At 38.7% G+C, this 13,877-nt stretch overlaps 2 protein-coding genes across 2 annotated transcripts; one reads left to right on the forward strand and one right to left on the reverse strand.

Moving 5' to 3' along the window:
* Nucleotides 1–2,326: 2,326 nt before the first annotated feature.
* On the reverse strand, nucleotides 2,327–3,259 carry LOC137758777 (protein SET-like). Its single transcript, XM_068534779.1, has one exon. It carries the CDS (start codon nucleotides 3,257–3,259, stop codon nucleotides 2,381–2,383), a length of 879 nt encoding a protein of 292 aa, XP_068390880.1. The 3' UTR covers nucleotides 2,327–2,380.
* Nucleotides 3,260–6,588: 3,329 nt separating this feature from the next.
* LOC137758778 (olfactory receptor 7G1-like) lies at nucleotides 6,589–7,530 on the forward strand. Its single transcript, XM_068534780.1, has one exon. The coding sequence runs from the start codon at nucleotides 6,592–6,594 to the stop codon at nucleotides 7,528–7,530; it is 939 nt and encodes a 312-aa protein (XP_068390881.1). The 5' UTR covers nucleotides 6,589–6,591.
* Nucleotides 7,531–13,877: the final 6,347 nt, after the last annotated feature.

Consider the following 13,877-nt stretch of genomic DNA (forward strand, 5'->3'; position numbering starts at 1 on the left):
ACTGATTTTATGTTTTCTTTGGTCTTCTTTCTCTAGTTGTTTTAAGTGTAGAGGTAGACTGTTTATTTGAGATTTTTCTAGTTTCTTGAGGTGAGATTGAATTGCTGTAAACTTCTCTCTTAGAACTGCTTTTGCTGCGGCCCATAGGTTTTGGGTCATCATGTTTTCATTGTCATTTGTCTCTATGTATTTTTAAAATTTCTTCTTTGATTTCTTCAGTGATCTCTTGGTTATTTGGTAGTGCACTGTTTAATCTCCATGTATTTTTTTTTAATCTTTATGTTCCTTTATTGCAGCAAGATTCCTGACCAGCATACAGTGATGTATTTGCTACAGAGACCTGTGCAGAAATTACATACTATCCATCTAGACAGGTTTTCGTTACACTTTGCCTATTGATGGAATAGTTCCACTTATAAAGTTTTTATACATCAAAAAGCTTTGAATTTGACCAGGCGGTCCATTAATTCATCTCTGAAAAAGCTAAGTAGCATTTAATTTTAGCTACTATATTTTACAGCATTAAAAAGCTTATGCATTAGGTAGCTTCTCAAAATGTGATTTATGCACAATGGCATTTAGCAGACAGAGCAGAGTCCATCATCTCCCCCAGATTCACACAGACACGTCTCATTTGAGAGCTATATGCTAAAAGAGCTGGTACTTTGAGACAAAAGTACTCCTAACCTGAGTTTCTTACCACCAATACGGACTTCTTACTCTGAAAGCCTGTCTTCTCGGCCACATTTTACAGTGCCAGTGAAGACATGCCAACAATCACCCTGTGTATTAACTCAGCAGTAGAGCACCAGGTCTGTCTGATGGTGGTGGCAGGCACTATTATATCCAGGTAAATAAAAGCCCATATTTTGAAATGCCAATTTGAGATACAAATCAAGGGTACAACATATTCAGAACTGAGTTTTCAGCAATCTGATATCCCATATGATGTGAAAAATTTCAGAAACTGATGTCAAACTGTACCCATGATGGGTTCCCAGCTATGGAGACATTAATACATTGGTTCAAATCCCTTTACTCAATCAACATAGCCCTGAGGTCATCCTGCAAAGTGCATATCAAAAAATACGAAGTTAAGGTGACAAAGTTTGACAATAACATTATACAAGTCAAACTTGGAAAGTCATATTAAGTATATCTGTTCTGAGAGAAAAGCATCAAATCCTTTGTGTACACATTTAGTTTTATTGTAACAAAGCAACTTGTACACTTTTAACGTTTAAAACTGAGCATCATCTTTCCTTTCCAGTGAAACAAGAAGAAAAATTTAAAAATAAACAGGAACAGGGCTTCCCTGGTGGCGCAGTGGTTGAGAATCTGCCTGCCGATGCAGGGGACACGGGTTCGAGGCCTGGTCTGGGAGGATCCCACATGCCGTGGAGCAACTGGGCCTGTGAGCCACAATTGCTGAGCCTGCGCGTCTGGAGCCCGTGCTCCGCAACAAGAGAGGCCACGATAGTGAGAGGCCCGCGCACCGCAATGAAGAGTGGCCCCCACTTGCCGCAACTGGGGAAGGCCCTCGCACAGAAACGAAGACCCAACACAGCCATAAATAAATAAATAAATAAATAAATAAATAAATAAATAAATATTAAAAAAAAATAAACAGGAACAAAATTACAATAGAGAATGTCAATTGCAAATAAGATCCTACAGGTTCTGCTGATTCTCCCATCGAGTGGCAGGGCTCAAGTCATCATTAGGAGAGAATTTTATTTTAAAAGTGTCATCTTAAACTGCAAGGACGTCCGTTAAACATCACAATTAAACATGCCAAAGGAGAAGCCATGTTGTCAAAATGCCCACTTAACCCACCCAAACATCTCAAACCCACCCTTTGCTGACCTTCTATAACCCCATTTTTTAAAGTTTTTTCTTTCTTTTTTTAAACAAGAGAAAGTAGACAGATACATGTTGGTAAACGCTAACTGTCCATATTCACATAGAGACACAGTGCAATCTCTGAGCCCAATATACAGAGAAAGGAGGAAAAAAGCTAGAATTCTATGCACTACTACACAGGAGCCTAGCACCCTCCAGCTTCCAGCAGAGCTAAGGGAGCAGGTTTTTCTTTTTTCCCACAGAGAATGGTGGTGTTGATTCTATAAAGTTTTTGTTGAGACAGGAAGGGATAAAAATGAATTTGGAACAGAAAGGGGTAGAGATTCTTTTCCCACTGAATTCTGCTCAAGGTATTTCCCCCCAAAATAAGTTGTGGTATAAAGGAGAATAGAGACCTCAAAAACAGGGCAACTGAGCACAAGAGGAGAAGGAGGAAAAAAAAAAAAAAAAGACTGCAACTTGCTCCCAGGGACTGGAGAAAACTAAAAAAGGAAGGTTGGAATCCATCAGTGTTCCATTAGTCATCTTCTCCTTCATCGTCCTCTCCTTCCTCCCCCTCATCATCCTCTTCATCTTCTTCACCTTCATCCTCATCCCCTTCTTCATCAATATCTTCCAATCCTTCTTCCTCTTCATCCTCCTCCTCATCTTCTTCTCCTTCCCCTTCCTCATCATCCATGTCCGGAACCAAGTAGTACTGTAATGGATTTGGCCAAATATCATCTTTGATGACCTCTCCTAACTCATCTGCACCTGCGTCAGAATGATCAGTAAACCAGGTGAAGAAGCTTTCTGGTTCCTCATGCTGTCTCTTCCTACTGGCTTTATTCTGCGTTTGACTTGAACGTTTGGTCAAATCCTTTCCGGATTTCCATTTGATTTCAGTGGACTTTGAAGATGGATCACCACTCTCATTCAGATGAAATTCTTTGGAGAGAACTTTATTTTCGAAGTAAGGGTTTTCATCAAAATAAAAATCTATTCTGTAACCTGATTTAATATCTTCAAATTCTGTCACTTCGACTCTTGTCAAATAATGCAGCTCCTCTTCATCCTCCTCCCCAAGCAGTGCAGACACTTGTGGATGGTTAACAAATGTTGTTACCCCAAAATCTGGGATTTTGGCGATCAATTCCAACCTCTTCTGAAAAAATGGTTGGCGGAGTTTGTTATATTTCTGTTCTACTTTCAAAATCTCCTCATTGGCTTGTTCGTTAAGTCTGTCTATTTCATTTTGTACTTCATCAATATGTTCAATTGCTTCTTGCTGTTCTTTTTCTTCCTTCGGCAAGTTCGGAGAAGCAGACGTTTCCTCTGGCCTGGAGGCAGGAGTCCGTCTCGGTTTCTTCGGTTTCTTTGCTTGGGGTGGAAGTGAAGACTGGTGTTTGGGGGCCATGCTGGGAGAAAAGCCAAGAATCCACCCGAGGGAAGAAGCTCGTACCAGGAGCTCTGAGAACTCGTATTTGTGTTTTTTACAGTTTTTTTTTTTCTGTAATTGATTTCCAATCTCATAGTGTTATGGTCAGAAAAGATGCTTGATACGATTTCAATTCTCTTAAATTTTCCGAGGCTTGATCTGTGACCCAAAATGTGATGTATCCTGGAGAATGTTCCGTGTGCACTTGAGAAGAAAGTGTATTCTGCCACTTTTTGGTGGAATGTCCTATAAATATCAGTTAAATCTACCTGGTCTATTGTGTCGCTTAGAGCTTGTGTTTCCTTATTTATTTTCTGTTTGGATGATCTGTCCATTAGTGTAAGTGGCATGTTAAAGTCCCCTACTATTATTGTGTTACTGTCAATTTCTCATTTCATTGTTGTTAGCATTTGCCTTATGTATTGAGGTGTGCCTATGTTGGGTGCATAAACATTTATAATTGTTTTATCTTCTTCTTGGATTGATCCTTTGATCATTATGTAATGTCCTTCTTTGTCTCTTGCAATAGTCTTTATTTTAAAGTATATTTTATCAGATATGAGTATTGCTACTCCAGATTTCTTTTGATTTCCATTTGCATGGAATATCTTTTTCCATCCCCTCACCTTCAGTCTGTATGTGTCCCTAGGTCTGTAGTGGATTTCTTGTAGATAGCATATATATGGGTCTTGCTTGTGTATCCATTCAGCCAGTCTGTGTCTTTTGGTTGAGACATTTAATCCATTTACGTTCAAGGTTATTATCGATATGTATGTTCCTATTACCATATTCTTAATTGTTTGGGGTTTCTTTTGTGGGTCTTTTTGTTCTCTTGTGTTTCCCTCCTAGAGAATTGTCTTTAGCATTTGTTGTAAAGCTGGTTTGGTGGTGCTGAATTCTGTTAGCTTTTGCTTGTCTGAAAAGCTTTTGATTTCTCCATCGAATCTGAATGAGATCCTTGCTGGGTAGAGTGATCTTGGTTGTAGGTTTTTCTCTTTGATCACTTTAAGTACATCCTGCCAGTCCCTTCTGGCTTGCAGAGTTTCTGCTGAAAAATCAGCTGATAACCTCATGGGAATTTCTTTATATGTTATTTTTTGTTTTTCCCTTGCTGCTTTTAATGTTTTTTCTTTGAATTTAATTTTTGTAAGTTTGATTAATATGAGTCTTGTTGTGTTTTTCCTAGGGTTTATCCTGTGTGGGACTCTCTGTGCTTCCCGGACTTGGGTGACTATTTCCTTTCCCATGTTAGGGAAGTTTTCAACTATAATCTCTTGAAATATTTTCTCAGACCCTTTATTTTTCTCTTTTTCTTCTGGGACCCATATAATTCAAATGTTGGTGCACTTAGTGTTATCCCAGAGGTCTCTGAGATTGTCTTCAATTTTTTTCATTCTTTTTTCTTTATTCTGCTCCTCAGCATTTATTTCCACCATTTTGTCTTCCAGCTTACTTATTCATTCTTCTGCCTCAGTTATTCTGTTATTGATTCCTTCTAGTGTATTTTTCATTTCCGTTATTGTGTTGTTCATGTCTGTTTGTTTGTTCTTTAGTTCTTCTAGATCTTTGTTAAAGATTTCTTGTATTTTCTCAATCTGTGCCTCCATTCTATTTCCGAGATTCTGGATCATCTTTACTATCATTACTCTGAATTCTTTTTCAGGTAGATTGCCTCTTTCCTCTTCACTTCTTTGGTCATGTAGGTTTTTTCTTTGCTCCTTCATCTGTGACATATTGTTTTGCCATCTCATTAAAAAAATTTTTTTTTATGAGTGGAATTGTGTTCTTGTCTTACTGGTTGTTTGGCCTGGGGCTTCCAACACTGGAGTTTGTAGGCTGTTGGGTAAAGCTGGGTCTTCGTTCTGAGATGGGAACCTCCATAAGACCTCACTCCAATGAATCTTCCCTGGGGTCTGAGGTTCTCTGAGGAGCTCACACTGCAGGAGCTTCAGCCTGACCCCCGGCTAGTGAACCAAGATCCTGCAAACCACATGGGGTGGCCAAAAAAAAGAGAGAGAGAGAGAGAGCAATAACAAAGTAAAAAATAAAATTAGAGTAGGAAACTAACAGATATGTTAGAAAGAATATAAAAATAAAAATATAGATGAATCAACAACTGGAAGGTACAACAGTACCACAATAGTAAAAAAGAGGAGGAGGGAAGAGAGAAAAAAAAAAAAAGAAGAGGAAAAAAAAGGGGGTGAAAGGCCTTGGCTGTGGAGGGCAGGTGCTAAGAAAGGGCGAGGTTTGTGTGGTGGGCGGGGCCTATGCTTAGGACCCACAGGGCTGGAAAAGGCCTGGGGGCTGTAGGGGGTGAGACTTGGGCTCAAGGAACAGAAGGGGCCCAGGTGTGCCCCTCACCCCTTTTCTCAGAGGGTGGGGGACCTCATCTGGGAGCCCAGCAGGCTTCCTGGGCTCGAGTGGGCGGGGCCAATGCCTTCATCACCTCTCCTGCTTCTCCTGCTTCTCCTGCCTTGGAGGGCCCCTCCCAGCTGCCTCTCCTGTTCTCCCCTTGGCCTCCTTCCTATGTCCCCGGGACCAATGCAGCCGGGGGGGCGGGGTGTGCCTTGGAGGGCAGGGGACTGGCCTGGAACTCAGCAGGCTCCCTGTGCCCGAGTGGGCGGGGCAAATGCCCTTCTCTCCTGCTCCTCCCAGGGGGCCCCTCCCCCCTACCTGTCCTGATCTCCCTGGCCTCTGGGGTGCTGATCTTGTCTGGCCTCCACTTCTCCTCCCCTGTCTGACCCCCCACATCCTACTGGCTCACTTGGGGGTTCCTCCCATCTCCTTGGGCATCAGGGTCCCCCACCAGTGGCCGGCAGGTGCCCTAGTTTTGGGCAGACGCTAAATCCCATCTTCTTATTTTATTCTATTCTATTCTATTTTATTTTATTTTATTTTATTTTGACCTTTGGAATTTTTTTATAAATGTAATTTTTTATTTTATTTTTTTATATAGCAGGTTCTTATTAGTTATCTATCTTATACATATTAGTGTATATATGTCAACCCCAATCTCCTAATTCAACCCACCACCACCCTTCTGCCCCCGCTTTCCCCCCTTGGTGTCCATACATTTGTTCTCTACATCTGTGTCTCTATTTCTGCCTTGCAAACCAGTTCATCTGCACTATTTTTCTAGATTCCACATATATGAGTTAATATACATTTGTTTTTCTCTTTCAAGGCACATGTTTTTAATTGTCCTCTTTCAATCCCCTTCTTTATTCCCAAGATGGTTTTTGCTTCTGGTCTAGAAAACACACATTTGATTGTCTTGTCATTCCATCTTTTCCATCAGATTCATCAACAATATGGAACAGAGAAATAAAACACGTGTTCCAGATTTTCTTCTTATGGAAGTGACAGAGGATCCAGAGTTGTGTTCCCTCCTTTTCAGCCTGTTCCTTTCCATGTACCTGGTCACCGTCCTGGGAAACCTGCTTATCATTCTGGCTGTCAGCTCTGACTCCCAACTCCACACTCCCATGTACTTCTTTCTCTCTAATATGTCTATTAACGATATCTGTTTAAGCACAACCACTATCCCAAAGATGCTACTGAACATCCAAACACAGAATCAAAGCATCACTTACACAAGCTGCCTTACACAGATCTTCTTTGTCCTGGTGTTTGTTAGTTTGGAAAGTTGTCTTCTTGCAGTAATGGCCTATGATCGCTATGTGGCCATTTGTCATCCACTGAGATACACGCTCATCATGAACTCCCACCTCTGTGGTCTGCTAATACTACTCTCCCTGTTCATTCTTATTGTGGATGCCCTGCTTCACAGTCTGATGCTGTTGCAGCTGACCTTCTGCACAGATCTGGAAATCTCCCTCTTCTTCTGTGAAGTTGTTCAGGTCATCAAGCTTGCATGTTCTGATACCCTCATCAATAACATCCTGAAATATTTGGCAACTAGCATATTTGGTGGTATTCCTGTGTGTGGAATCATTTTCTCTTATACTCAAATAATGTCCTCTGTTTTGAGAATGCCATCAGTGGGTAGCAAGTATAAAGCTTTTTCCACCTGTGGCTCTCACCTCTCAGTTGTGTCCTTATTCTTTGGGACAGGTTTTGGAGTGTACATTAGTTCTGCTCTTACTAACTCTTCCAGAAACACTGCAGTGCTTTCAATGATGTACACTGTTGTCCCTCAAATGATGAACCCCTTCATCTATAGCCTGAGGAACAGGAACATGAAAGGAGCCTTGAGGAAACTCATCATTAGGACTCCTTCTCTTCTGTGATTGTGTCTTCTGCTTTGTACTGGGATTACTAGAATGAATCAAAGTGACAAAAGTGCTGAGTGAAAATCTGAAAATCAGAAAATCTGACTCGTACCACCAGCTTATTCTAAAATGGCTAGATAATATAATGGGTACGTGAATTTTAACTTGAGGTTGAAACCTAACTTGCTGTTTTTACTGCTCAGTGATGTTTCAAAATGAGTTCCATTCCCTAATCTTGGTTTTCTTAGTGCATCCCTTAAGTTGATAGAGGCAAGGGTTATACTGATAATGTTCGAACATCAGAAGAAAAGTGAAAATTGTTGGCTATGTCAGGGAGAGGATTGAAATAAATCTGTGGCCATAAGAGCCTTGATTCTGCCTGATCTCATGGTTGGGGCCATGTGAATTGCACCCCAGGGTCTACTGTGAGATGTGGGGAGAGCTGCAAATTCCTTGCAAATTCCAATTTGGTAATTCCTGACACCCATCATGGATAAACTGTATCTTTGCAGGGCAACATCAGCATCCACTACACTCAGTTTTATGATCCCTGAATTTGCTATATGTTTTTATCTCAGTGGTTTGAGATGACTGCAAGACATTTGATCTTGATCAGTGAGGAAGCTTTCATTTTTACTAAGATAAAGTAACCGTGATGATAATATGCCAAAACAATGTTATCTTCCATTACAAAGACTTCAGAAATGGGAAATGTAGAACAAAATTCATTTACTCCTCCATGTGGTATCTTTATCCTGGGCGCTGGTTCCCCTCATGGACCCAGATGGCAGCAACAGATGGAGTCATCCGAAATATATACACTTCACTCTCTTCACCATGAATAGGATCATATGCCCCATCTGAATCTCATCCTCGGTGTGGAGAAAATGTTTATTATGAGAGCCTAAGACTGACTATATGCACTGCAATTCTTGCTGGGAATTCCACCCCCATAAGCATTACAAACACCTCATACAGTGTCTGACATCTAGTAAGTACTCAATAAAATTAACTAGTATCACTGTGTTCCATACCTTGCCTATAATCATAACTTGTAATTACAAGTCTCACATATTTTTTGCCACTTGCTTCAGTAATTAGATTAGTTTTCTTTCGTGTTGTATTTATCAACTTCTTTTTCTGATCTGTGTAATACAATAAAATAAATAATGTTTATGCAGTCAGGGCAAAGATACATAATCTTCTCCTGGTCTCTTATTTGCTGAAACTTTCTTATTGGCTTATTCTTACAAATAAGAATTTTCACTTTTGTCCTGAGTCATCTTATCTTGCTATGATTCTTATTCATCTCTGGGGAAGTCCACAAAGAGAAACACCACTGAATAAAATTAATTGTATCATTGATGTCTTAGAAGATTGTCCGCACTTCTAGGGCTCTCATGCAAGACTTTTTAAAGTGTCTTTATAAGGAAAGTTATTCTTTGGAGGACTACTTTACTGTGAGAAAGAGATATTTAATGTAAGACAGAAAAAGGAAATTTAGCAATATTAGGTAAATCACATTTGTCATATTCACAAAAATGTAAAGTCATCAGTCAGAATGATCTCTGTGGGTATTGAGGTGACAGTCCCAAAGGAGAATCAAAGGAGTTGCTGGAGAGCCTTCTGGTTGTCATTGGAGGTTAATAGTGGTTGTTTTATTTTCAGCACCACAACTGGGAAACAGCTCCTGCCTGGGAATTCTGGTACCATCTAGTGCAGAGCTTCCTGCGTTGATGTTTACAGATTTTAATCTCATGAGGCCTTTGCACATAGGACAGGTTTCCAAACCTCACCCAAGAACTACTGACTTTGAATCTCTATGGAGACATGTGAGAAATGAACATTTTTAATAAGTACTTTGGGGCATTCTGATGACCTATGAAGTCAAGATGCATGACTTCAATATTAAAAGAATATGGGAGAATTTGTTTATAATTAGGAATATGGAAGGGTCTTTCCTCAATTTTACTCGTTAAAGTATCATATACAAAGTAGTGCTTAAACTCTATGTGTAGTTCTGCAAGAATAACATAATAAAAACACATATATCTATCCAGGGGTTAAAAATAGAGCAATGCTGGGCTTCCCTGGTGGCGCAGTGGTTGAGAATCTGCCTACCAATGCAGGGCACACGGGTTCGAGCCCTGGTCTGGGAGGATCCCACATGCCGCGGAGCAACTAGGCCCGTGAGCCACAATTACTGAGCCTGCGCGTCTGGAGCCTGTGCTCCGCAACAGGAGAGGCCGCGATAGTGAGAGGCCCGCGCACCGCGATGAAGAGTGGCCCCCACTTGCCACAACTAGAGAAAGCCCTCGCACAGAAACGAAGACCCAACACAGCCATAAAATAAATAAATAAAAATAAATAAAATAAACCCAAAGTTTAAAAAAAAAAAAAAATACAGCAATGCCATCACCGTAGAACCCATCTAACAGGTCTCCCACTCATATCACTCTGTCCCTTCAAGTGGCAAACATTCTCCTGAATTGTGTACTTATCATGTCTTTGAAGTTCTTCTTTTAGTTTTACTTCTATGAAAACTTTTATGTGCTGGTCTTTTTATGGGCTCTATCTTCTCATCAACAGGTCTTGTATTTTCCCCTGTATCAATTTAATAGCTCAATTATTGTAGGATAACTTTCAGCTAAAAATAGGTTTACTGTGGCAACAAAGAAGTCCCAATATTTATCAATTACAATTACAAAATACACTGTAATACAATTTGATGGTTTTTCTGATTAACTCATAGTTTACTGTAACAATATAGTTAACCAATGACAATAATTTCAGTAAATTGACCATAATGTGGGAAAAATATATCAAATCCAGTACCTTGAGAGTGGGAAAAGTTGATAGCAATGTTTTATAAAAAGAGTAAAATGTGGTGGGAGGAATTGGGAGACCAGGGTTGTCACATATACATTATTGACACTATGTATAAAATAGACTACTAATGGGAACATACTGTAGAGCACAGGGAACTGTACCTAATGCACTGTGGTAACCTAGATGTGAGGGAAGTCCAAAAGGGAGGGGATATCTGTATGTGTATGGCTGATTCCTTTTGTTGTGCAGTGGAGGCTAACACAACATTGTAAAGCAACCATACTCTAATAAAAATTAATTTAAAAAAGAGTAAAATGCGTGTCACATATTTAGTCTAACTTTTTATTGTGGTAAAATATATATAACATAATATTTTCAATTTTCATAATTTTTAAGTGCACAATTTGTTGGCAAATTCACAATGTTGGGCAACCATTGCCTCCATCAGTTTCCACAACTTCATGATCAAATAGAAAAAATGTAGCCATTTAGCAATAACTCCTCATTCGAATGCCACACCTCAGCCCCTGACAACCTTTAGTCTACTTTCTGTTTGTATGATTTTTCCTATTCTATTTCACATAAGTGGAATCATAAAATATATGTTCTTTTGTGTCTGGCTTATTTCACTCAGCATTGTGTGTGTTTTTAAGGTTCAGCCATGCTGTAGCATGTTTCAGAACTTCATTCCTTTTTATGGCTGAATAATATTCCATTGTATATATATATATACACACACCACATTTTGTTTATCCATTTATTGTCTTTTTTGTGGTGTGGGAAGTATATCATTTTATCTTTTATAGTTAATTTTTATTGGAGTATAGTTATCCATTTATTGTTGATGAACATGGTTTTTTCCCACATTTTGGCCATTGTGAATAATACTGCTATGAACGTTGATGTACAAGTATCTGTTTTTATCCCTGTTTTAAATTCTTTGGTTATCTACCTAGGAGTGAACATGCTGGGTCTTAAGGTAATTCTCTGCTTAACTTTTGAAGAACTGCCAAAATGCATTCAGTTTTGTATTTTAAAAGTATATGTGCTCTTATATACAATGGAATACTACTTAGCCATAAAAAAGAATGAAATAGCGCCATTTGCAGCAACATGGATGCAACTAGAGATGATCATACTAAGTGAAGTAAATCAGAAATAGAAAGACAAATACCATATGATATCATTTATATGTGCAATCTAAAATATGGCACCTATCTATGAAGCTATCTATGAAACAGAAACAGACTCACAGACATAGAGAACAGACTTGTGGTTACCAAGGGGGAGGTGGGGTGGGGGAGGGATGGACTGGGAGTTTGGGATTAGCAGATGCAAACTATTAAATATAGACTATACAAACAACAAGATCCTACTGTATAACACAGGGAACTATATTCAATATCCTGGGACTAACCATAATGGAAAAGAATATTAAAAATAATGTATAATATATATGTGTATAACTGAGTCACTTTGCAGTACAGCAGAAATTAAAACATTGTAAATCAGCTATACTTCAATAAAAAAGAAAAATAAATAAATAATACCATTACATAATCATAAAAAAAGTATATGTCCTCTGAGTTTGTTCTTTATAAGATTGCTTTGGCTATTTGGGGCCTTTTGTAATTCCATTTGAGTTTGAGAATCAGTTTTTCCATATCTGCACAAAAAGCATTCTCCATTTCTGCACAAAAATAATATTAAGAGGGATTGCATTGAATCTCTAGGTTTTTATGGCTAGTGTTAAAATCTTAATAATGAATTCTTTTTACCCATTACACAGGCTATTATTCCATTTGTTTAGGTCATCTTCAATTTATTTCAGCTATGTTTTTAAGTTTTCAATGTGCAAGTCTTCACTTCCTTGGTTAAATTTATTCCTAGGTGTCTAATTCTTTTCAATGCTATTTTAAATGGGATAACTTTCTTATATTCCTTTCAGTGGTTCCTTTCAGATGTATAAAAAAACAAACAAACAAACAAAAAACCAACTGACTGGTGTGTTGATCATGTATCCTGCAACTTTGGTGAGTTGTTTGCTCAGTAGCTTTCTCATGGATTCTTTGCCATTTTTTATCTGTAGGATCGTCTATCAGTAGAAATATTTTTACTTCTTTCATTCTAATTTGGATTCATTTTATGACATTTTCTTGACTCATAGCTCTGGCTAGAACATCCAGAACAATGTTGACCAGCAGTGGTGAAACAGACTTCCTTGCCTTGTTCCTGATATTAGGGAGAAAGCTTTCAGCCTTTTACCATTATGATGTTAGCTGTGGGTTTTTTCATAAATATCCTTTGTCATGTTGAAGAATTGTATCACTATCCTTAGTTTTCTGAGAGTTTTAGTTGTGATTGGATTTTGGATTTTATGAAATTCCTTTTCTTCATCAATCAAGATAATCATGCGGTTTTTATCTTTTGTTCTATTAATGTGATGTACTACATTGATTTTCTTATGTTGAACCACCTTTGAGTTCTTTGATGAATAACATTTGGTTATGGTAAACAATCCTTTTAATTTGGTGTTGGTTTCAATTTGTTAATATGTTGTAGAGGAATTTTACATCTATATTTATCAAGGATATTGCTTTGTGATTTTTTTTCTTGTGATACCTTTTAAAAAAATTAATTTATTTTCGGCTGCGTTGGGTCTCTATTGCTGCACGTGGGCTTTCTCTAGTTTGCGGCGAGTGGGGGCTACTCTTCGTTATGGTGCTTGGGCTTCTCATTGCGGTGGCTTCTCTTGTTGCAGAGCACGGGCTCTAGAGGCATGGGCATCAGTAGTTGTGGCACTTGGGCTCAGTAGTTGTGGCGCACGGGCTTAGCTGCTCTGTGACATGTGGAATCTTCCTGGACCAGGGCTTGAACCCATGTCCCCTGCATTGGCAGGAGGATTCTTAACCACTTCGCCACCAGGGAAGTCCTCCTGTGATATCTTTATATGGCTTTGATGTCAGGGTAATGCTGGCTTCATAAGATGATTTAGGAAGTGTTGCCACCTCTTGAAAATTTTGGGAGAATTTGAGAAATATTGGTGTTAATTGTTCTTTAAATATCTGGTAGAATTCACCAATAGAATCATGTCATCATGGGCTTTTCTGTGTTTGTGAGGTTTTTGATTACTGATGCAGTCTCCTTGTTTGTTACTGGTTTGTTCAGATTTTCTATTTCTTTACGATTTAGTCTTGGTATCTTGTATGTTTCTAGGAGTTTATCCATTTCTTCTAGGTTATCCAATTCGTTGGTGTATAATGGCTCGTAATAGTCTCTTATGACCTTGTGTCTTTCTATGGTTTCAGTTGTAATGTCTCCTCTTTCATTTCTGATTTTATTTGAGTCTTTTCTCTTTTTTCTTAGTCCAACTGAAATTTCATCAATTTTGTTTACCTTTTCAAAAAACCAGCTCTTAGCTTTGTTGATCTTTTGTTTTCTGGCTTTTATTTCATTTATTTCTGCTCTGATCTTTATATTTACCTCCTTCTGCTAAATTTGGGATTAGGTTGTTCTTTTTCTTGTTCCTTGAGGTA

This window comes from Eschrichtius robustus, chromosome 2 (assembly GCF_028021215.1).
Source record: "Eschrichtius robustus isolate mEscRob2 chromosome 2, mEscRob2.pri, whole genome shotgun sequence".
NCBI classification, from domain to species: Eukaryota; Metazoa; Chordata; class Mammalia; order Artiodactyla; family Eschrichtiidae; genus Eschrichtius; species Eschrichtius robustus.